The 22,375-nt window shown below is 42.0% G+C and overlaps 2 protein-coding genes across 7 annotated transcripts in view; one reads left to right on the top strand and one right to left on the bottom strand.

Annotated features, from left to right (window-relative positions):
- Positions 1–2,234: 2,234 nt before the first annotated feature.
- On the bottom strand, positions 2,235–22,331 carry LOC109896865 (solute carrier family 2, facilitated glucose transporter member 1-like). The gene is made up of 10 exons (XM_020491284.2): positions 21,899–22,331; positions 14,530–14,625; positions 8,979–9,139; positions 8,611–8,851; positions 8,317–8,479; positions 7,894–8,081; positions 7,378–7,482; positions 7,179–7,280; positions 6,814–7,017; positions 2,235–5,013 (listed from the first exon to the last, which is right to left on the bottom strand). Exons 1-10 carry the CDS (start codon positions 21,914–21,916, stop codon positions 4,813–4,815), a joined length of 1,479 nt encoding a protein of 492 aa, XP_020346873.1. The 5' UTR covers positions 21,917–22,331; the 3' UTR covers positions 2,235–4,812.
- The window catches only part of LOC109896830 (polyhomeotic-like protein 2), a 75,032-nt gene continuing 74,162 nt past the window's right edge, over positions 21,506–22,375 (top strand). For 3 of the 6 annotated variants that reach the window (XM_031808162.1, XM_020491253.2, XM_020491234.2), the window contains exon 1: positions 21,506–21,585. In XM_031808162.1, coding sequence (XP_031664022.1) covers positions 21,521–21,585 — 65 coding nt within the window. In that variant the 5' untranslated portion in view covers positions 21,506–21,520. The remainder of the gene's footprint in view (positions 21,586–22,375) is intronic. The other 3 variants (XM_020491225.2, XM_020491262.2, XM_020491217.2) reach the window with 1 other exon arrangement.

The following is a 22,375-nucleotide window of genomic DNA, read 5'->3' as shown; positions in this document are numbered from 1 at the left end:
TTCTCAAAAAAGTACGATCTTTGTCCCCGTGTGCAGTTTGCAAACCGTAGTCTGGCTTTTTTATGGCGGTTTTGGAGCAGTGGCTTCTTCCTTGCTGAGCGGCCTTTCAGGTTATGTCGATATAGGACTCGTTTTACTGTGGATAGAGATACTTTTGTGCCTGTTTCCTCTTCACAAGGTCCTTTGCTGTTGTTCTGGGATTGACTTGCACTTTTCGCACCAAAGTGCGTTCATCTCTAGGAGACAGAGCGCGTCTCCTTCATGAGCGGTATGACAGCTGCGTGGTCCCATTGTAACGGGATTCTTCTGTTGAAGGAGAGGTGGACCAAAACGCAGCGTGGTTATTGTGATACATCTTTAATAAAAGATGAAAATAGAACAATATACAAGAAAACATGAAAAACCAAAAACAGCCCTATCTGGTGTAACAAACACAAAGACAGGAACAATCACCCACAAAAGCCAACCCCAAACAGTCTACCTAAATATGGTTCCCAATCAGAGACAATGACTAACACCTGCCTCTGATTGAGAACCATATCAGGCCAAACACAGAAACAGACAAACTAGACACACAACATAGAATGCCCACTCAGATCACACCCTGAGCAAACAAAACATAGAAACATACAAAGCAAACTATGGTCAGGGTGTGACACCCATGGTGTTTATACTTGCGTACTATTGTTTGTACAGATGAGCGTGGTACCTTCAGGAATTTGGAAATTGCTCCCAAGGATGAACCAGACTTGTGGAGGTCTACAATTTGTTTTCTGAGGTATTGGCTGATTTCTTTTGATTTTCCCATGATGTCAAGCAAAGAAGCACTAAGTTTGAAGGTAGGCCTTGAAATACATCCACAGGTACAACTCCAATTGACTCAAATGATGTCAATTAGCCTATCAGAAGCTTCTAAAGCCATGACATCATTTTCTGGAATTTTCCAAGCTGTTTAAAGGCACAGTCAACTTAGTCTATGTAAACGTCTGACCCACTGGAATTGTGATACAGTGAATTACAAACAATTTTGGGAAAAATTACTTGTGTCATGCACACAGTAGATGTCCTAACTGACTTGCCAAAACTATAGTTTGTTAACAAGAAATTTGTAGAGTGATTGAAAAATGAGTTTGAATGACTCCAACCTACAAACTTCTGACTTCAACTGTATATATATACTGAGATCATGTGACAGATCATGTGACACTTAGATTGCACACAGGTGGATTTTATTTAACTAATTATGTGAATTCTGAAGGTAATTGGTTGCACCAGATCTTATTTCGGGGTGAATACATATGCACGCATCAATTTTCCATTTTATATATTTTTTATTTTTTGAAACAAGTAATTGTTTTAATTTCACTTCACCAATATGGACTATTTAGTGTATGTCCATTACATGAAATCCAAATAAAAATCTATTTAAATTACAGGTTGTAATGCAACAAAATAGGAAAAAACGCAGAGGGGGATGAATACTTTTGCAAAGCACTGTATCAGATAAAAAGGTGCACTGAACGATGAGACTCCATGGCCATAAAGTCCCAATCGTATGGTCAGTGAATTCATCGGTTAGATAGGGGTCATTCAGAGTGTACTGGCTTGTGTGGTCCCCATGAGAGAGAGAGAGAGAGAGAGAGAGAGAGAGAGAGAGAGACAGGGAGACAGGGGGGGGGCAGCCCGGGGAGAGAGCTGGTCTTGGGGGGAGAGATTTTGGGTTCAATTGTCCTGGGATCAGACTGGCTCTGACCTTGTGATCTTCAAAGTTTCCTTTGACACAGGGAGAACCACCTTATCTGGCCACTTACCCAGACATACACACTCACTGATGCAAATTCACGCTCACACACATGCGTACGCACACACGTCTACAAATTAATAGAAAGATACATTTTTGTTTCCCTGGCAACAGCATGGTGGCATTTATAAATCAGTAAGGCCTCCTCTCCTACAAAGCTTATAAAATATTATACAAGGGGTATGTCTAATTTTGGATTTGATTGGTTAAAACTGCATTCCAGCCGGAGTCTATTCCACAAGTTACCACGGGCTAAATCTATGATGGTTAGATGAAATGCCTATTTACTCTGTTCCAGCTGACTGCGCAATCCACTGCCTCATCAGCCCAGTCAGGCAAATCAATTATTAGAAAAGTAGAAGGCATTTAGAGCATCTGCAGTCATTGATTACAATCTGAAATGAATTGTTGTGAAAATAAGGAACCCAGCTAATTGACGTTTTCCTGTATGCTTGTTTTATTGAGTCAAACATCCAACCACACATCTTACAAAAGAAAATAAAACCATCAGGAGATTGACACCATGGCACACTGTTTTACAGAAGATCATTCTGTTAGAGGTTCATTTTCACCCAACATATAAACATGCGCTTTTACAAAAATTTAATGCATACTGTTTACTAAAATGTGTAGAAAATAAAAACAACACTAATAAATTAGGCATCTAATAAATAGTATATATCATTCAATGGTTCATGTACAAAGCTGAAGTGAGATTGTGTTAATAGTTATCTCATACGATATTTCTTCAGACAGGAAATCAGACAAAATAAAGGCAGGTGTGTAGATGCACAACTACCGAAACTAGTCATATTCCTCTATAGGTAGTAACTAACATAACATATTTTATACATTTGGGTCCTTTACTATTTGTTGTATTTACATTATAAGTATTGTGGCCCTTTTAGACAATTATTCTGTGCAGTGATGGATTTCTACAACTCTTTTATGCATATATTCTGTGTTAATAAATGGGTTTATAAAATGCCCAAATATAATTGTCAAACTATACACACAAAGTACACTGCATTTGATTTCAGTCCGTAAGTGCATCTTTTGCTCTCCATCACAAGGTTGGAGTTCAATCAGGCATATCTAAAGGACAGTCAAGTCTTGGTGTCTACATTGATCCTGCCATTTGATGACTTAGGGAGACTTACAGTCAATGAGTTTGCGGTGTCTAACCGACACATTGTTGGTGGAGAAGAGAAAGAGTCCCATATATTTTGAAAGACACAAACTATATATTTGCATGGATTCGAACACACAAACTCAGCATGGAATGACTACAATGGATATTGCTTGTGGAGTTCTGTTCGGGTCAAGGTGCATTACTAAAACTATTTAGACCACTTCAAAAACGTATTCAACTGGCCAGATTAGCTTTTATTTGATTATAAAACATATTCTACCAACCTTATGACCTCAAATAACATAGATCTGTGAATGTAGAGATGTACTAGTTAAACAACAACAATGATATCATGTAATCCAACAGTAGCTCTTCAGTCTCTTATCAGTAACATAAGGTTCCATATTTGGTAAAAACATTTTGAGCCAAGCTCCAACTACAATTACGGAAGATTTTCAGTAACAAAACAGCCAATATTGGGATGATAAAGTGCTGCTAAAAAGAAAACTTTTCTCAAAAACATTTATTAGAAAATAGAAAACATTCTTACAGTGGCACAGCAGTCAAAGACAGGAGCCGCTTACATCAATAGATGCTGTTGGCTATATCAGCTGACTATACAGGATTGTCAGCTATGCGTCACAAAACTAAGTTCAACAAGGAAGCAGCAGTGCTGAACTATGCCAAAGGCATTGTGGAGTTACAATAATGAAAAGCACCCAAAAAGAAAGTCACCACTTTTCAAGGAACATGGAGCATTAGCTGGGAGTTTGACCCCGAAGGGTCTAAAAGCACTTTCAGGATGAAGCAGACCTTGGTAAGGCTGGAAGCCACATTACATTTGGTTACTGTTTGAAAGGCAGCCTCCTTTTCTGTCAAAGGCACAAGATCAGAGAACAACGTACAGTCTTGTGAACTGCTAGAAGGCTCTACTGGGAGTGTATGCCTTGTATGATTTTGGACCAGGCGTTTAAACTCAAAGTTGTGAGGGACTTCAGTTACGTTTTAGAGGTGGGGGGGTTGTAAGTCAGATTTGGGTATATTTTACATCTATATTAGTCTGCAGTAAAATGGGCTGATGTTGCTTTTCAACTGAGTATAGTTTGCTATACAAAAAAGAGTAGAAATGTCTCAAATAGTCCCATGATTTCATAGTGTAAAATTCATGCTCATGGGTATTGCTTGGGAATTAAATATAAAATGTATGCATACAGTAACTTATAACAGCTGGCTCATTTGTAACTGTGTCTTTTAACTAAGACATAAACATACAAAATTATCTTTATGATTTTATTTATTTTTCCTTAAGAAATCCATTTGTAAAAAATAATTAAAAGCCTATCAGAGATTAAAAGTGAGTTGGTAAAAACATATTTACAAGGCATGCAATTTCTTGAGGGTATTCAATGAAAATAATTGAGACCTGCATAAGAGGCAGAAGCATGGATATCTAAAATGACAAAATGAGAAAGATAACAGACGAAGGAAGAAAAATAAAGTAAAAGTAACACAGGATTTGACTTTCTGATATAAAATTTGAAGTTAATTGAAATTTAAAGTTAATTTCCTTCTATCTACCATGCCAACCCACCCCCTTACACCCAGGTTCCCTCCCCCACCAAGTGTTTGTTGTGATGAGAAGAGAAGGAGCGCTTGAGACTTTGAGACAGAGGATCGAGCAGGAGGTGAGGGGCATCTGTTCTCTGTTTGGTGAACATACCTGAAATGTGATGGCAGCCAGTGTGTCAGTTTAGTAGTCAGTTTGCACAAATCATTGAGTGGGCTACTCTGGTCCCCTCATGTTGGGGTGGTGAAGGAGGGTTCATAGCCAGGCCTCAGCAGGGGGTGTGGGACGAGAGGAGAGGGGAGGGACAGGTGCTCAGAGCTGAGAGTCAGCCCCCAGGCTGTTGAGCTCCTCCGGTGAGTGCTTCTCTACCCCGGTGCCAGCCGACTGGCGGAACCCGGCAGAGATTTCGTCAAATGTCCGGCCCTTGGTCTCAGGCACCTTGAAGTAGGTGAAGATGAAGAAGCTGAGCAGCAGTATAGTGAAGATGACAAAGACATAAGGGCCACACAACTCCTGTAGGGCGAGACGGAGAAAAGAAGGAGAGAGAACATTGAAGATCATGTTCATTAAGCAGTGGGCTCCAAACAAACACGTCTTCAAACTAACAGTTCACATTCAGTATATCAAGATTAGGATTGCAAAGAGTGGGTATATTACTGGAAACTTTCTAAGTTTATCAGTAAACTACTAGAATGTTGGTATCTTTCAAGGATTTTATGTAATCTATCACAAGACATCTAGCGGCCCTTTTGGGCACTTTAGATTTTTACAGGTGTCTGTAATTATCCCTGGCCCTTGGTGCAACCTTGAAAATAAAAGAAAGCCGCACACTCTTGGAGCTCAGATGCAAAAATGTAATACCAACGTTTCGACAGCCAAGCTGTCTTCATCAGGGTATAATCACAAACACTGCGGGATGACTCGTTTATATGGTGTCAAAAGACACAGGTGTCTGTAATCATGGCCAGGAGTGGCCTAATATCATTGGTTAATAATCAAATATTAAAATGTCATACAAAGAACAGCATACAAACAAATGGATAGCATATGATCATAGATTAAATTGACTATACAAGTTAACACACAATTACAATGGCAAAGTCACAATAATCCCAAGAATGGCTTCAGATCAAAGTCTACGTTGAGACCGAAGGGCGCAAGGGTCTTTAAACTAAAGATCCAGGCAGCCTCTCGTTTTAACAATAAATTATCAAGGTCACCCCCTCTCCTAGGGAGGGTGACATGTTCGATGCCAATATAACGCAGAGACGAAATCGAGTGGCCTGCCTCCAAGAAGTGGGCCGCAACTGGATAAGTAAAGTTTTTACACCTAATGGTGCTACGATGCTCTGAGATACGTACTTTTAATTCGCTTTCGATTTCCCTGTTTGTGGGTGTTTGAAGGATCTACATTTATAAGTGCCATTGCATTGAGCACAGCCATTACATGTGTAATTTCCATCCAGTAGGGGCGCAAATAGACGTTGTTCAGGAATATCTTGGGGTGGTAAATCAGAGTTTACCAATTGGTCTCTGAGATTTCTGCCCCGCGAGAATATGACCAAGGGAAGGTCCGAAAACATATTACCGAGACTATCATCGGATTTTAGGATGTGCCAATGTTTGTGAACAATTCCCTTAATTTGTTCAGAGCACTTTGAATAGCGGGTAGTTAAAACGCAAGAATGCGTCTTTTTGCGAGACTGACCTTGAAAAAGGGTGCAACCTTATCATATATAAATATGTATGAAATAATTAAATAAGATGATTTTAAAATAAACATTAGAATGACAAAGCTGTAAAACATGATCCTAAATTATCTTCAACTTAGTGAATTCCATTGATGTTTAATATGAGGGTTTCAGCAAATATGCTTTATTAATTCTTAACACACTTCTATTTATTTTACTAAGTCAACATTTATTAGTTTTCAGTGTTTTGGCATCAAACTGGTGGCAGCTGTGAACAGAATAAATGTTTGGAAGAGTTGCAGAGTTAATGGAAAATAATGCCAATGTAGATTTTTTTCCTTAATTGGGTTATGTTCTCTTGAACCACATGGTTTATGGACAATATGGACACAGATATAACAAATTCATACTATATATGATTTTTGATTTTTGATTATTAAAGTATAAATGACAACATTTACGATAGATTACCATACATTTTCTGTTAATTACCAAAATTAATGAAGATTCCAGTAACTTTCGTAAAATACCAGTACTTTTGCAACCCTAATCGAGATGAGTATGCAGACAACATCTACCATGATGAGCATCAGTGACTAACAAGGCTGTGCTCAGTGCTTACCTCTACATACTGGAAGGCCATGCCCACTATGAAGTTGGCGGTCCAGTTAGAGAAGCCAGCCACAGCGAAGGCCGAGGGCCGGGGTCCTTGGGAGAACAGCTCAGCCACGATGAACCAGGGGATGGGACCCGGGCCAATCTCAAAGAATGCCACAAAGGCAAAGATGGCCACGATGCTCACGTAGGACATCCACGGCAGCTGTTCCTGATGGAAGACAAACAGACAGCAGGGGGTTAAACTACTGGTATTCATTCAACATATTATATTTACAAGGACGTGTATCAATAAACCAAGTGTTTTTCCTCATTCATTCCGTATGAGAGCTGCTAGCCTTATGTGAAGTGTGCTGTAGTTAGTCTACGTACCAGCAGAGCCAGAGCGACGGTCATCAGAACGGCAGCGCCTGCCATTCCTATCAGCCCCAGCAAGTGGAGAGACCTGCGTCCGGCGCGCTCCACCACAAACAACTGAGAGGAGAGAGGGTTGAGTTACACTGGCCAACCCCTAATGTGGTACATCATGTGCACCATAAATGACACATGCACATCTGCCACAGTTACTCACCGACACCACAGTGAAGGCTGTGTTGACCACACCGGCACCAATTGTAGCATAAACAGGCTGAGCAACTCCGGCCTTCTCAAAGATACGGGTAGAGTAGTAGAAAACCTGCAGGACACCAATAGCACAGTTTAGAGTTGCAAAATAGGTAGTATACTGTATGTCAGGGATCATCAACTAGATTCAGCCGAGGGCCATTTTTTCTTGAGCAGATGGTCGGTGGGCTGGAACAAAATTACAAATAATTTGTAGACTACAAATTGACTGCAAGAAGCCCAAACAGATTTAATATTTGACAAAAACATAATCACTTCAAACCAGTTGTATACGATCACGTGTCTCTCTATTATGCGTGGGAATACTTGGGAACAAACTTGGAGCTGATTTCCTGGTGTTATTGTAGTCTTCTATGTTGAACAATAACAAATAAAAAACCTGGGGGGCTAAATAAAACCACCAAATCAGGGGAACCCTGCTGTATGTGTTTGGGGTGAGAAGTGTGTAGGAGAGGTGACTCACAGCGTTGATGCCAGACAGCTGCTGGGAGAGCTGAAGCATGATAGCGATGAAGATGGGCTGGCGGTAGAGTGGTGAACGGAACAGCTCTAGGATGGTCACCTTCTTCTCCCTCATCATCTGCCTGGCCTCCTCCTTCATCTCCTGCATGTCTGCACTCACGTCTGTGGTCCCACGCAGCTTCTTCAGGACTGACAGAGACAGAGCGAGAATGGAGGTTACATTACAGTCTGCTAGGGCTGGGTCACTCCATACCAGATCAATTCAGGCAATTCAAGGGATAAATTTAAATTAAACACATTTATTGAAACATGGCCCTTATTTTAGATCATTTTCAACTCATTCAAACTGACAGAACTGACATTGGCTGAACTGATGACATCAAGTGTATGAATGTGTGTTTGTGTATAAATGTACTCTACTCACCAGTCTTGGCCTTGTTCTCCTCGTTACGGTTGATGAGGAGGAAGCGGGGGCTCTCGGGGCAGAAGGGCAGCAGTGCACACTGCACTAGTGCTGGGATGAAAGTGAAGCCCAGCAGGAAGGGCCACAGAGATGCGTTCCCCATTAAGGCCTCCATGCCAAACACCTGAAGCACAACACATAGTTAGACCACCATCAGATTATCATATAGCACAGCTCTCAAAGAGATTCCTTTGGAAAAGCATACAAATCATCCATTATTCTCTATCCGATATCCCTGTGCCCATTGGCACTGACCTGTGCCATCAGGATGCCTGTGACGATGCCTAGCTGGTGGAGGGTGCCCAAGGCTCCTCGGAGGGCAGTGGGGGCCACCTCACCCACGTACATCGGCACAAAGCCAGTGGAGAGGCCGGAGTAGAGGCCCACCACGAAGCGCCCGATGATCAGCATCTCCCACGAGCCACCCATCTTAGAGAAGCCCATGAGAGCAGCGGAGACAAAGGCCAGCACGTTGGCCATGAGCATGGAGTTCCTCCTGTAGACACCACAGAAATAGTCATGTCAATTATAGTCCACCTACTTACAGACATTTACATATCACACATGTAAGATCATCTCACATAACACAGTTGTAAATAAACATTGTGAAGTGTCGTATTTACCTGCCAAAGCGGTTAACGAACAGGCCCACGGAGAAGGAGCCGAAGATGCCGCCAACAGAGAAGATGGCGACGGAGATGGACCACAGGGTGGTGAGGGAGGTCTTGGTGATGGGCTCCTGGTACCGGTCGAACCATGTTTCGTTGAGGAACCTCTCAATAACCTAGCAGAGCAGGAGAGAAAACAACACAAGCTCACAACACTGCCATAGACACAAATCATAGTCAAATGTACCATAGACATACAGTAATGTAAGAGACAGTAAAAAAAGGTGTTTCCTTGTCCTCATTGCCATTGGCCAGGTGGCTGCTGTTTGATGTATGGCCAGTAGATGGAGGTAGAGGATTGTATTCCAGCAACAAGGTCGTTTGTGGGAGAGCGAGGTGTCAGGTTTCAGCCCCTTCCCCCACAGTGACTCAGTGTTGATAAACATACATATATCTGATCAGCTTGTGCTGGAAGTTAAGTGGTACAGGCTGGGAGGAATGTCCCCCTCCCCCCAGGTCTCTGCCGTGGCACACTGACAACTGTCATATGTCTAGGACTCCCTCTACCTCTATCTAGCACTTCTAGTACTCGGCACTGAGCCCTGCCCCCTCCTGTCCTCCTCTCCCAAATATCACTGCTGGCTCCTGTCATGTGCTTTACTGATAGATTATACAATATACCCTTTACCAATAATTATATAATGCTGAGTGATTGATATAGATCTGTTAATGTATTTTATAGGGCAGGAGAGGTAAGCTGGGTATGCTGTTCAAGATATGGTATAGCCCAACACTGTCAATATAGTTCCATAAAATAAACATTCTTACAGATAGAGAATGGCAAGTCTACCTTTCATTTCTTATTCTTGATTTCTCTGAATAGGCTTGTGTCTGACTCAAGACCTAGCACGCACCTGGCCACAATGAAAAAAGCTGTCCATTCATGACCGGTGACCCTGTACTGATTAAAGCATTACTGTCTCTGTGGACTCCTGGCCTGGCAATGCGGAGGCATTCAGGTCCGTCTGTCTGTGCTACAAGGGGCCCAATTTGGAGCCGGCAGGCAGGGTGGAGAAGCAAACCAGGGCACTTGAGAGACACCTAATCTAATCAGTGCTACAGTCTTTAGAGCGGAAGGGCTGCAATCACATCGGAGAGAGAGATGGAGATTTGGGCTGGGGGTTATTAAGGGTCACCATATACACGGAGTGTACAAAACATTAGGAACACCTGCTCTTTCCATGACATAGACTAAACAGGGGAATCCAAGTGAATGCTTTGATCCCTTATTCAGTCAGTCTAGATCAGTGGTCACCAACCTTTTCTGAGTCAAGATCACTTTCGCAGTCAAAAAGCAAGCTGAGATCTACTGCTCAGATTTTTTTTTTACATTAACCTCACACAAACAGTTTTGTAGGAATGATGTTTGGGAAGTAGGCCTAACACATTATCACAGCATATTGGCTATATCATTGGCCTGCCAATATTGTTAATCAGACCATATCATATTTTAAAACTCGAGCTTTGATAACAAAATAGATCAGTTGGTTTAGCACTTGTGAGGCACTGTGGAGCATGAATTGAAATAATTCGCTTTTTTATTTTACTGGACTGATGGTCAACGAGGTCAAATTACGACATCAGGGATCTTCAGGTCGAAAAGTCAGAGCTCTAGAAAGATGCCCGAGTTTCCGACTGACTTGGAATTCCAAGTTGGATGACCGTTCAAAACTATTTTTCCCATCCGCCTCTCACGGTCCCTGCTCTCTCATTCCTTTCTTCTATTGAGACTGACCAGAGAAAGGGGACACCGTCTTCCATCTGATCGCGAAACTCGAGCCGCACCGCATCTGCCTCATGCACAAATTCATGTTGTTCCTATGACCAGAGAAAGTGAAATATTCCTTCAAATTAAAAATCGACACAAGCTGCTAATAATAATAAAATGCAGGGCTATCGATACTTGGCTACTCATTCATTGCAGCTGCAGCCCGAGCGGAAGTACGGAGAAGCGCGTTTTGTAATAGTGTAGAATAGTGACATCAGCTGTCAGAGCAGCTTACTGATCATTGCACCTGTACACAGCCCATCTATAAATAGCCCACCCAACTACCTCATCCCCATATTGTTATTAATTTTTTTCTCCTTTGCACTCCAGTATCTCTACTTGCATCATCTTCTGCACATCTATCACCCCAGTGTTAATGCTACATTGTAATTACTTCACCACTATGGCCTATATGTTGCCTTACCTCCCTAATCTTACTCCATTTGCACACACTGTATATAGATTTTTCTATTGTGTTATTGACTGTACTTTTGTTTATCCCATGTGTAACTCTGTGTTGTTCTTTGTGTCGCACTGCTTTGCTTTATCTTGGCCAGATCGCAGTTGTAAATGAGAACTTGTTCTCAACCGTCCTACCTGGTTAAATAAAGGAGAAATAAAAAAACTGTGACAGTGCTGAATATAAACTTAAACATGAACTCACTCATAAAAACAGCATCTCTTTGCCGTATTCGTTGACAGTCTCTCTGTGGTCATGGTTTTAAAAATGATTCAATCTAAAGTAGGCTAGCAGCCTATTAAACTTGGCTGTGGCCAGGGTCATGGAAGCTCTGTAGCCACGGTGATTTGAGCTATCCGATTGGGCAGTGTAGTAGGTGCACTCGATTTAGTAACAGATTTGCCAGTCCGCCGGGTAGTCGGAGTTTGTCTCATGGGAACACTTCGCTTACCCGGTGCAGCAACAGCTCAACATGACTTTAAAAAAGGAGTGCAAGCCTTTATTGTTCGTTGGCTTTTCTACAGAAATATTTGGTGATCGACTAGGAATACCTTGAAGATCGACCATTGGCGACCACTGGTCTAGATGAAGAGGAGGAGGCAGGTTAAAGAAGGATTTTTAAGCCTTAAGACACTTGAAACATGGATTGTGTATGTGTGCCATTTAGAGGGTAAATGGGCAAGACAAAATATTTAAGGGCCTTTGAACAGTGTATGGTAGTAGTGTGTCTAGAACTGCAACGCTGCTGGGTTGTTCACGCTCAACAGTTTCCCGTGTGTACCAAGAATGGTCCACCACCCAAAGGACATTCAGCCAACTTGACACAACTGTGGGAAGCATTGGATGTCAACACTTTTGACACCTTGTAGAGTCCACTTCCCTGCACTCTGTATGTTGCTTCTAAACAGCTGTGGCATTGTGTGGTATTACTGAGCATGTGTCAGTGTGCGTATGTGTGTGTATATACGTAACTGGGACCTCAGCTGAGACTGAGGAGGGGAAGGGAGGGCAGGTTTACACTGGCCCAGTGTCTGAATGACAGCAAACCTCTACATATCCATGTCCTCTACATGTATGTTTGTTTTACTCCATGTGTTGTTGTATGTGTCGAACTGCTTTGCTTTATCTTGGCCAGGTCTCAATTGTAAATGAGAACTTGTTCTCAACTTGCCTACCTGGTTAAATAAAGGTGAAATAAAAATAAAATAAATAAAAATATCCACCCCCTTCTCACCACTGCCCCCCCCTGACCACTCTTACAGGAGGGCACCCCACCTCTACACCTCAGCTAGGCTTATACTTAGAACTAGATCATCTGGTCCTACAATCACATTTGAATTATTCACCGCTGGGGGGTTTAACCAATCAGAATGTCTACCGGTCTGTAATAAACAGGTATCAAAGTATTATTTTCTTCCCTATTGTGTACAGATGTAGGATCTTAATTTGATTACTCTTTTGTTGCTGAGAATTTTCCTGAACATCAGGAATTGCACACTTGTAGTGTATTTCAGTTTTAAAAAGGCTTCTAAAGTTTGTCTTTGTCACCTTGAAATTTCAGACTTGATTTGCCTTAACAAAAAATATATAAATTCCTACAAAAATTTCCATTATAATCCACATAATAATCACTTTTCCTGTTACTGTAGGATTATTTTTCTGCTGTAGCAAACTTGGCTCAAATTAAGATCCTACATCTGTAGCCTACTATTCTATTCACAAAACAGTGCTGGCTCCCAAACATCAATTGAAGCGCTTGGTAGGTATGACAGGTAGGTACTGACAGACAAATGAGTGTGTGTGAAGGAGCAATAAGTGGTCTCCTGAGAAAGGAACATCAGGACAGGAGACAGCTGGGACTGTAGATCACACAGAGCCCCTCATATATCAAAAGTAATGGAGAGGGCAGGTGTCCCATGTATTCAGGCAACAAAGCACCTGGAACTATGAGCCGAGCTGCCAAAAGGCTTGTTCAGACAAAGACCAATACTGTGTGGATTAGCCCTTTCACCTAAATAACAAATAATACTGAAGCATGCATGAGAGCACCAGCTGTACCGGAAGACTGTGTGATCACGCTCTCCGCAGCCGATGTAAGATCTTCAGACAGGTCAACATTCACAAGGCCGCAGATGGATTACCAGGACGTGTACTGCGAGCATGCGCTGACCAACTAGCAAGTGTCTTCACTGACATTTTCAACCTCTCCCTGTCCGAGTCTGTAATACCAACATGTTTTAAGCAGACCACCATAATTGGCAAAGACTCCAGCCACCCTAGTCATAGACTGTTCTCTTTGCTAACACATGGCAAGCGGTACCGGAGCGCCAAGTCTAGGTCCAAGAGGCTTCTAAAAAGCTTCTTCCCCAAGCTGTAAGACTCCTGAGCATCACCCCCCCACCCCCACCCCACCACCACCACTATCTGTTGTCATCTACGCAAAGTAACTTTAATTAACTCTATCTACATGTACATATTACCTCAACTAACCCGCACATTGACTCTGTACCAGCACCCACCTGTAGATATTGTTATTTTTTACTGCTGATCTTTAATTACTTGTTACTTTTATCTCTTATTCTTATCCGTATTTTTTTAAACTGCACTGTCGGTTAGGGGCTGGTAAGTAAGCATTTCACTGCAAGGTCTACTACACCTGTTGTATTCAGCGCATGTGACTAATCAAATTTTATTTTATTTGAAACTGAAAGATTATTATGACCCACAAGACCTAATATCCCCTGGATATTGTGAGCTTTCAGTAAACAAAACCATTTTGTAGATTTAGCAGCTACAGTACAAAACTGTTCAAGGGATCCACTTTCACGAGAAATGTGAAGGAGTAGGGTCAAAGAAACACTTTTTGTTTAAGTAAATGGAAAATAACTTAATTCCATTTTTGGAGACACGTCTCACTGAGAGCTCCTAAATGATGTTCCCTTTAGCGGAGTGAGTAGCACTCTCCTGGCTGTCACCTCACTTACAATCTGAGCCCCTTCGGGGCATGAAAACAGTCCTTTGCACATCACAGAGGCCCTTTAATGGAGAGTGCCTTGGAAGAGATACTTGAGATATTATTAGCTCCCCTTTTTTCACGTGTTGCAGAGAACATCTTGACTGGCCAAGGCAGACACAGCGGCAGTCTCATCTGGGAAAAGGTGTTGGGGAAGATTCGAGCACGGTGTCACTTGGATAAATATAGATAAGCCTTCCCCATCCAATTCCCACAAGACACATCAGCCCCACCTCCCCACCCAATCTAGTTCCCGTGGACTCACCTTCTGAGGGGCGTTGATGACACCCGTGTTGTAACCAAACTGCAGCGAGCCAATCACTGCTGTTCCCACCGTCAGCATCAACTGGAAGGTCACTTGCTGCATATAGACAGGAGAGAAAGTCTGTTAGAAATCCCCTCTCTCCAAATGTCTGTACTGTATCAGAGCATGAAAAGAGCAGCTTGGAGGTACTTGGAGTTGATAGACTTATTGTCTTAAGAATACAAATCTCTAGGCTAAGCTATCCTGTTGTTGCCATTCCATATAGCCTAGGCCTAGGCTAGACAGGCCTTAAGGCATATTTTGGTGAGAACCTCCTTGGCACACTGTACTGTAAAGGTTAATCAATTTAGTTGTACAATATCCATTGACTTTATCTTGTTCAACTAGTTTGACAAGTAATCACTGTCAACACCCTGAAGACGGCATACAAAACATATTGATTGTCCCGTCATGACTCATGTCATTTGTGTGGACCTCCTGTGTTGTTGATTAACTGCAAACCAATCTAAGGATTTTGGGCCTGGTAATGCTTTAGTTTCTAAATATTTGTTTTCCTCCCCCGAAATGAAAAAAAACTTGCCTAACTTGAGCTGCAGTTTCTATAGAATGGGCTAGTGTCCTACATTGCGCAATAGCTGATTGTACTGCCCCAAATGTGTGTGATAGTGACATAACTTGCAAGAAGGCAACCTAGCCTCAGGCCAAGCACAGAGAACGGGGAATTCATCCTAAATCTGTCCACCTCAGGTGGTTGATTGTAAGCCTAAATATTTGTGCATTAGGACCACGTGTCCACACCCAGCCCTCTCAGGAGAGGGGTGATCTAGCCTCAGTCATTGTCTGTGTTCCTGTTATTTCTAAAATTGTTTGATTGGCATAATCCCAGTGGAGCCACAAGGAAGGCAGATATTTTCCTCTTGCCATCAAGTTAACACACATACATACACACAAACACATATTAGGTGAGCCATTATGCAGTGTGTCTGTGGCGTATTGTCTGTATTGTAGGCATATTGGGATATCGTTTTTTGTTGGTTACAATCGTGTGGAGAAGAGATATGTGGGCTACTGGTACTGGGAGTTTTCCTGTGTTTAGGAGTTGTCTGTATCTGTGGTGATGTTTTGATAGTGACATGGCTGTTCTGACATAAGATTTAGCCTTAATGCTTTACACCAGTTGCTATGGAAGCTGAGATCCTCTTTCGTACTCATGTTGTGACTGATTCTAAACTTAAAGCCAGTGTAGTTATGACAAGATCCTAAATGTCTGTAAAATGTAAGGGAAAGTGAACCATCCCAAAATGTATTTCTGCAAGGGTAAATATACAGTAGGCTCTGACACATTGTCACAAAAAGCACTCAACTAGATAAACTTGCATGACAGCCTATATGTGCTTCCTATTCATGAGATAAACTAGGCCCCCCTGGAAGATCAAATCAAATCAAATCAAAGTTTTTTTGTCACATGTATACCTTACAGTGAAATGCTTACTTACAGGCTCTAACCAATAGTCCCCCCAAAAAAGGCTATTTACAGAAACCTGTTAGTCAGGCTTATTGAGGTAGTATGTACATGTAGGTATCGTTAAAGTGACTGTGCATATATGATGAACAGAAAGTAGCAGAAGCGTAAAAGACTATCTACATTTTAGTACTTCAGCAGACGCTCTAATGCAGAGCAACTTAAGTTAGGCTCCCGAGTGGCGCATTGGTCTAAGGCACTGCATCTCAGTGCTAGAAGTGTCATTACAGACCCTGGTTTGATCGCAGTATCACAACCGGCCGTGATCGGGAGTCCCATAAGGTGGCTCACAATTGGCCAGGCGTCGTCCAGGTTAGGGGAGGGTTTGGCTGGGGTAGGCCGTCATTGTAAAATATGAATTTGTTCTTAACTGACTTGCCAGGTTAAATAAAATAGTGAGCATACATTTTCATACTTTTTTCATACTGGTCCCTCGTGGGAATCAAACCCACAACATTGCAAGAGCCATGCTCTACTGTACCAACTGAGTTACACAGCCATATCTGACATGGGATTATCTGACAGGGAAATTGTATTTATTTAAGGATCCTCTTTAAAAAAAATGCTGCTTTAAAGGGCACTAATGAACTTGGCCTACCTCACCTAAAATATCTGTTGAGAACAAGTGCTCAAGGCTATTCTAAACAAAAGGGAAGGCATTCCATTTCTGTTCATTCTGAGATTCTTGAAAAGGGTGGGAGCTACAAAGTGGGCTGGAAACACTCACTACACAGCAATCTTAGTATGGCTCAGTAATAGAGACCTAAACAAGGGCAGGTCTGAAAGTGAGGTGGGGTAAGTTTAAGTCTGAAAAAGTAGCAGCTTAACCAATAAAGTTCCACACAAGCAATGAGTCGCAGGGGTTCAACAACTCCATGGCTGGGTTGTTATAACCAGCCCTAGCACAGGATGTAAACACACACCATCAGGGTAGATCTTGTGTTGTATGGTTTGCTATCAGAAAACATTCCACTGTATTCTTTCTGAAAGGGGATGGTCACGTATCATTCACCTTGGAAACGATGAAGTCACGCCCTCCAGCTCTGAGATGGTTATCACAGCCTTAAAGACTACACTGGCCCTTTAAACAAACACCATTGTTATAAAACAGCTGCTGCCACCAGCCAAGTTTACATTCCTCCCAAAGATAAACTTCCATGCAAATCAATCTCCTCCTTCTCAGGAGTGAGTCTGTAAATTTTTGCCCAGTCACAGTGAGTGGGCTGTAGTATTGGTGACGGTTGCTTTAGGCCTAGTTAGCGCAAAAGGGATTATTTCTCACTATTTAAATTAGTACTAACACAAAAAGATAAATGTCTCAAATGTAGACTATAATTTTAGTCACATCTACCTCGGATCAATAAAAATTTAATATTCAGATGTAAAATGGAACAAAAAAACAACAACAATCTCTCTCCAAATATATGATTATAGTGAATTTTTACGTTTCAGACCTGCCTCAGCTAAATGCATCAACAGTAAAATCTCTTTACATTGATGTATGAGATAGTCTGGGCTTGAGCAAACATCTAAAGTGATCATAAGGCCTGTTCCTTGAGCAACAGTTTACTCAACACAGTTCATGGGTTATATTGGAGGTCGTTAGGTCAATTAAAATCGACTTTATGTGATCAACAAGCAGTCCAACAAGGAAACATGGTATACTGCCCTGACGAATGACGATGGTGAGCAGGGATGGGCCAGAGTTGTATAACAGAGGTATGTGGAATTGTGAGAGTCAATTCCAAGTAGGTACAATGTAAGACGGAACCCTTTTTCACATCATATCAGCACTTTGTCAGGTGACCAAAGCCTTAAAACTGACCTCACTGGTTTTGGGAGGATGTCTGGTGAAACAGAATTACTTCCTGCTGTGAAATGTTTACAGCCACATCTTCCCTGTAAGTGACACCTATAGTATAATGCATTAGTCATCCAGTTCCAGTGTATTGTATAACCTTTCTCTAGTCCCCCTCTTCAAACACCTCAGCCTCTGCTAAAAGTACCGCTGGGAAACACTGTATCATATTGATGAGCAAGGCCATGTTACAGTGACAGTCTGTAAGTGACAACAGTACATACAGATATAATGTGAATCACCCTCAGGTGCTGTAAGGTTAAGGGCCTTCTCTAATCTAAACATCTGAGGTTTCCGATAGGCCTAGTTCTGTTCAGAAAGCAGAAGCCATGGCTGGCTGTGCCACAGCTCCCAGTTCCCCACATACTCACCTCGCCTATGGCTCTCAATGATGGCTATGCCGCCAGCCTCACGTCCCTGCAAACGTCACCTCCTTGACAGCCTCGGGTTTCACAGGGGAACCTAATATCACTCCCTCATCCTCCTCCCTAACCTGACTCACAGCACAGGACAGCACAGAGCCCCTCCTGTGTATCCTGACTGCCTCCCTTAGTCATTCACTGAGTGAAGAGTTCACAGGAACAAGTCTATGGTCCATAACATGGTCTAAAACAAAGAGGTCAATGGATCGACTGCAGTTGAAAATTAGGGGGATGGCAAAAACTGGCACATTTACAGTAATGTGGATGAATTAATATGCACTGTACCTGTCAAACAAAATGTAATAAAGTAAAGACTGTCAGATACAAACAAAACGTTTCCATACACGTGTATTTCTGATCCATTGAATTTCCCACTGATATTTGGTGCAGGTGTTTGTTCAAACCTGACACAATCTCAGATACAGTATAGCTCTATGGAGAACAAGCGAATGAGCCTGTACACTACACTACAGCTTTACAGATTTAACCAAACTCTCCTTCACATGAAAAGCGATTAGCAGAGGTCAGTACAGTGTGCACAATGCCTTCCACTTTTTTTGAGGAAATGAATTAGGCCCTACGTTTCTGCCTGTTTCAATTACAGCATTCACAGATCTCTTAATCCCATCTTTTATATAAAAAGTATTTAGGCCTCATTAGAACACACTGACACTTATATTGAAAGGGCATACTGAAGGGGCAGTCATGCAGAGGGAAATAAAGTGAGTGGAAGAAGCCAGTGGATTGAGTGGAATTAAGTTTTTAGAAGGAAGGAACTGAATGCCGGCTTTAGGTTTAATCAAAAGCCAGAACTGTCCACTCAGTTAAAAATCTAATTGCTTCTTAGAGTTATTCCACTCACCACAGACCAGGTCAACTGTACGCTTGCCCCAATTACCTTGATTCTTACCCAAGAGAAAAAGAGGCTTCCACTGAACTAAAACAAAGTATTTTGTTCAGTCGAGCTTTAAAGGGACTTACAACTTGTGCCCAAACTGCCCATAAATCGGAAGGCTTTGTGTTGGAAGGAAATGCTTGTTATCCAGTCTATAATAGGAACAAATAGGTTAGACAGTATTTTGTTTTGGAGAGAGGTTGGGAGAAGTTAAACACCCCTGGGGTGAGCAGTCAGGCAGGGGAGGTGTCTATCTGAACAGGTGTATCAACGTGAGGCTAAGAGGGCAATGTCTCAGCAATGGTCCTGTGTGGTTCAGTTGGTAGCCCATGGTGCTTGCAACGACAGTGTTGTGGGTTCAATTCCCACAGGGGACCAGTATGAAAATGGACGCACTCACTCACTCTGGGTGAGACTAAAAAATCTAATTAGGGCTGGCATAATTACTGTGTAGCTGACGGTTAATGGATGAAGACTGTCATGAAAATAAAATAACTGTTTAAAAAAAACTGACTGAAGACAGGACAGTCGGGCATTGGTGCGGTTGAGTCTGTTTCTGTGATAACATGGACTCTTACCGATGTGATTAAATTTTGTTGCCCCTTACTGAAACAAGCAAGGTGTTGTAGCAATCGGTGAAAAGAATGGGCTTGGAACCTCTTACCCTGGCAATTTGACTGGTTAACTTCTGGGTACACTAACAATGGATGCCTGGTATTGTGTTGCAATAATTTCCATGGTATGTAGTATGTAAATTCAAATGATGTTAACTGATGCAACGGAATGTATTTTTTGTAATGTCAGTTGAGTTGAATCAACAAATCACAGCACATATTGATGGGTACACTTCCTGTTTTACTCTAGGTTGAAGATGACAAAGGTGAAGACAATGGGATTCTAATTCCAATAACTCTTTGCAACAACGGGACCAGCTATGCTATTTAGCAACGGTGCTGGTCCCAGATTTGTGACAACATAGTCTTAACCGGTATATTTTAGACTTTTTGCTTTTACTTCCTGCTTTGCTACCATGGTTACACTCACGATGGCCACCAGCCAACTCATTATGCCATCATTGATTTGAATGAGGATGCCTGTTCTTCTATTCAAATATTTTTTTATGGCAGCACATGTAGTCAGGAGTGGAGGAAAGGAGAAAATGTGCTATTCGAATGGTTATTACGGAGACCACGGTCATTTGGTTGGCCAATTACAGTCATCCAAAATTCCATGAACGTCACAGCCATATGTAAAATGCAATACAATGATTTCCTTGGAAAGCTCTAGACTGGCAAAGAGGACATTTATCCTAGAGCCAAAACGTAGCCTGCTTTACCTTGCAGACATACAGTATGAACCAGAATATCATTGACAAATGCTTATTACAATGTTATGCACACAGGACTGAACCATGGCTGGGGACAGCTCATTGGTATTTTGGCTTTTGACATATAGCCAGATATCCGCCACACCCTGTGTCACCAACCCCTGGTTCTACCCACACGCTGACTGCCCACTCCCTGTCCAGCTGTGCTGCACACACTCAGGGATCATAAGCACAAGCCAGAGTGCGATGCCCAACCACGAAATGCTGATTATAAACCAGTAGACATGCTCAGTGCGGTGTTAGCCTGGACACATGCTCAAAGCTCAAGATGTCTGACAAAAGCTAAACACTGGCCTAATGGGAATGACTGGAAAGGGGTAATTTTAATTGTGTTCCAGCTGAGCGCCAGGAAATCGAACGTCTATGCCTAACCATAAAAGGGGTTACAGACAAATAACAATAAACATGTTTACCATTTCAACCAGAAGTAAACTCTAAGTGAGGGCTGGGGGAAGTGACTTTAAAGTTGTCAGGGGGGTAGCTAACCACACAGCATCAGCAGTCAGTGGTAAGTCAGCCATATCAGAGACCAGATGAGTCACGTCTCACTCTCTTCCTTTTACTATTGTAAAACAACAATAAGCAAATGTTACATCAAATGCAATGTGAAAATGAACAAAAATGAAGTGAAGACCTCATATGCTGTGATAAAACAGATAATATTTAATCATCTTTAGACTTTAATGTGCTGCCTTCCTGTGAGTAATGCCATCATGCTCTTCACTGAGCTAATTTTAATCCACTACTTTATAAATGGATTACTACACCAGATACAGTCATGATGTCAACAGAGGGGATAGGGTTTACAATTGGCCAGGACGCAGCTAGTTTGTAATGTATGGATGGGGATTATGAATAGCCAATTAGCGGCCATGAACGTAGTAGGCCTACCCCACGACCTGACTTAATGCGATCGCGCCTGTGCTGCATTTTCCCCAGCAGCCGCATATCCGACTGCGTCCAAAGACGATGGTGAGCAGCACAGCACACACGTTTTACGTTTCAATTGAATAAAACAATTACATGATGGGCTAGCTAGTGTAACTTCTTTAAAAAAGACTTAGTATTCGGAACCCATTGACATTAACACAGCTAGGCAGTTTGAGAGTCTCAAGCTAACCTAATCAGTTTTAATTACTGGGAAGCTAGCTTCCCTCTATCTCTCTTAGCTTCTCTCTATCTCTCTCTTTCTCTCAGAGAGACACAAACACATACACAGTTTTGTACATTGGTTTCTACGAATACTGCCAACTAGTCGTTAGCCTCACTCATACAATTAGCCTACCTTGCTGCCTGAATCCATTGCCGCAGTATGGCTTGTCGATATTATTGCTGGCAATCTTGAAATGTCGAGAATATAGTTTGGGTAACTTCCGCGGCAATTTTTTTTACTCAGACGATGTGTCTCATTTTTAAGATGATAATGATACAATATATCATAAACATTAGTATCTTCTTTGTTCTTCTTCTTTATTTTCAGCGTAATTATTTAAATCTCAAATTGTCCTCAGTTCATCGTGTTTATTCCCCTAGTGTAATTTCTGTCATGAGCTCAAAACTTCAGATTCATCATGCCCCAAAGTTTTCTTGGGTTGTTGAAGTAGTTCGTTCTTCGAGTACAGACTGTCTACTCTTTGGGGAAATAAACCGGTGAATATATTTCCTACAGCCCGTCTAGAGTGATTGGCTGACGCAAGAGTTTAGTTCGGCCTCAATGTGAGTTGAGTTCAGCCTCAATTTGTAAGGAGGAGGCCCGTTTCTA

Source organism: Oncorhynchus kisutch, linkage group LG1 (genome assembly GCF_002021735.2).
Source record: "Oncorhynchus kisutch isolate 150728-3 linkage group LG1, Okis_V2, whole genome shotgun sequence".
Classification (NCBI taxonomy): domain Eukaryota; kingdom Metazoa; phylum Chordata; class Actinopteri; order Salmoniformes; family Salmonidae; genus Oncorhynchus; species Oncorhynchus kisutch.
This window is presented reverse-complemented; position numbering and strand designations above follow the sequence as displayed.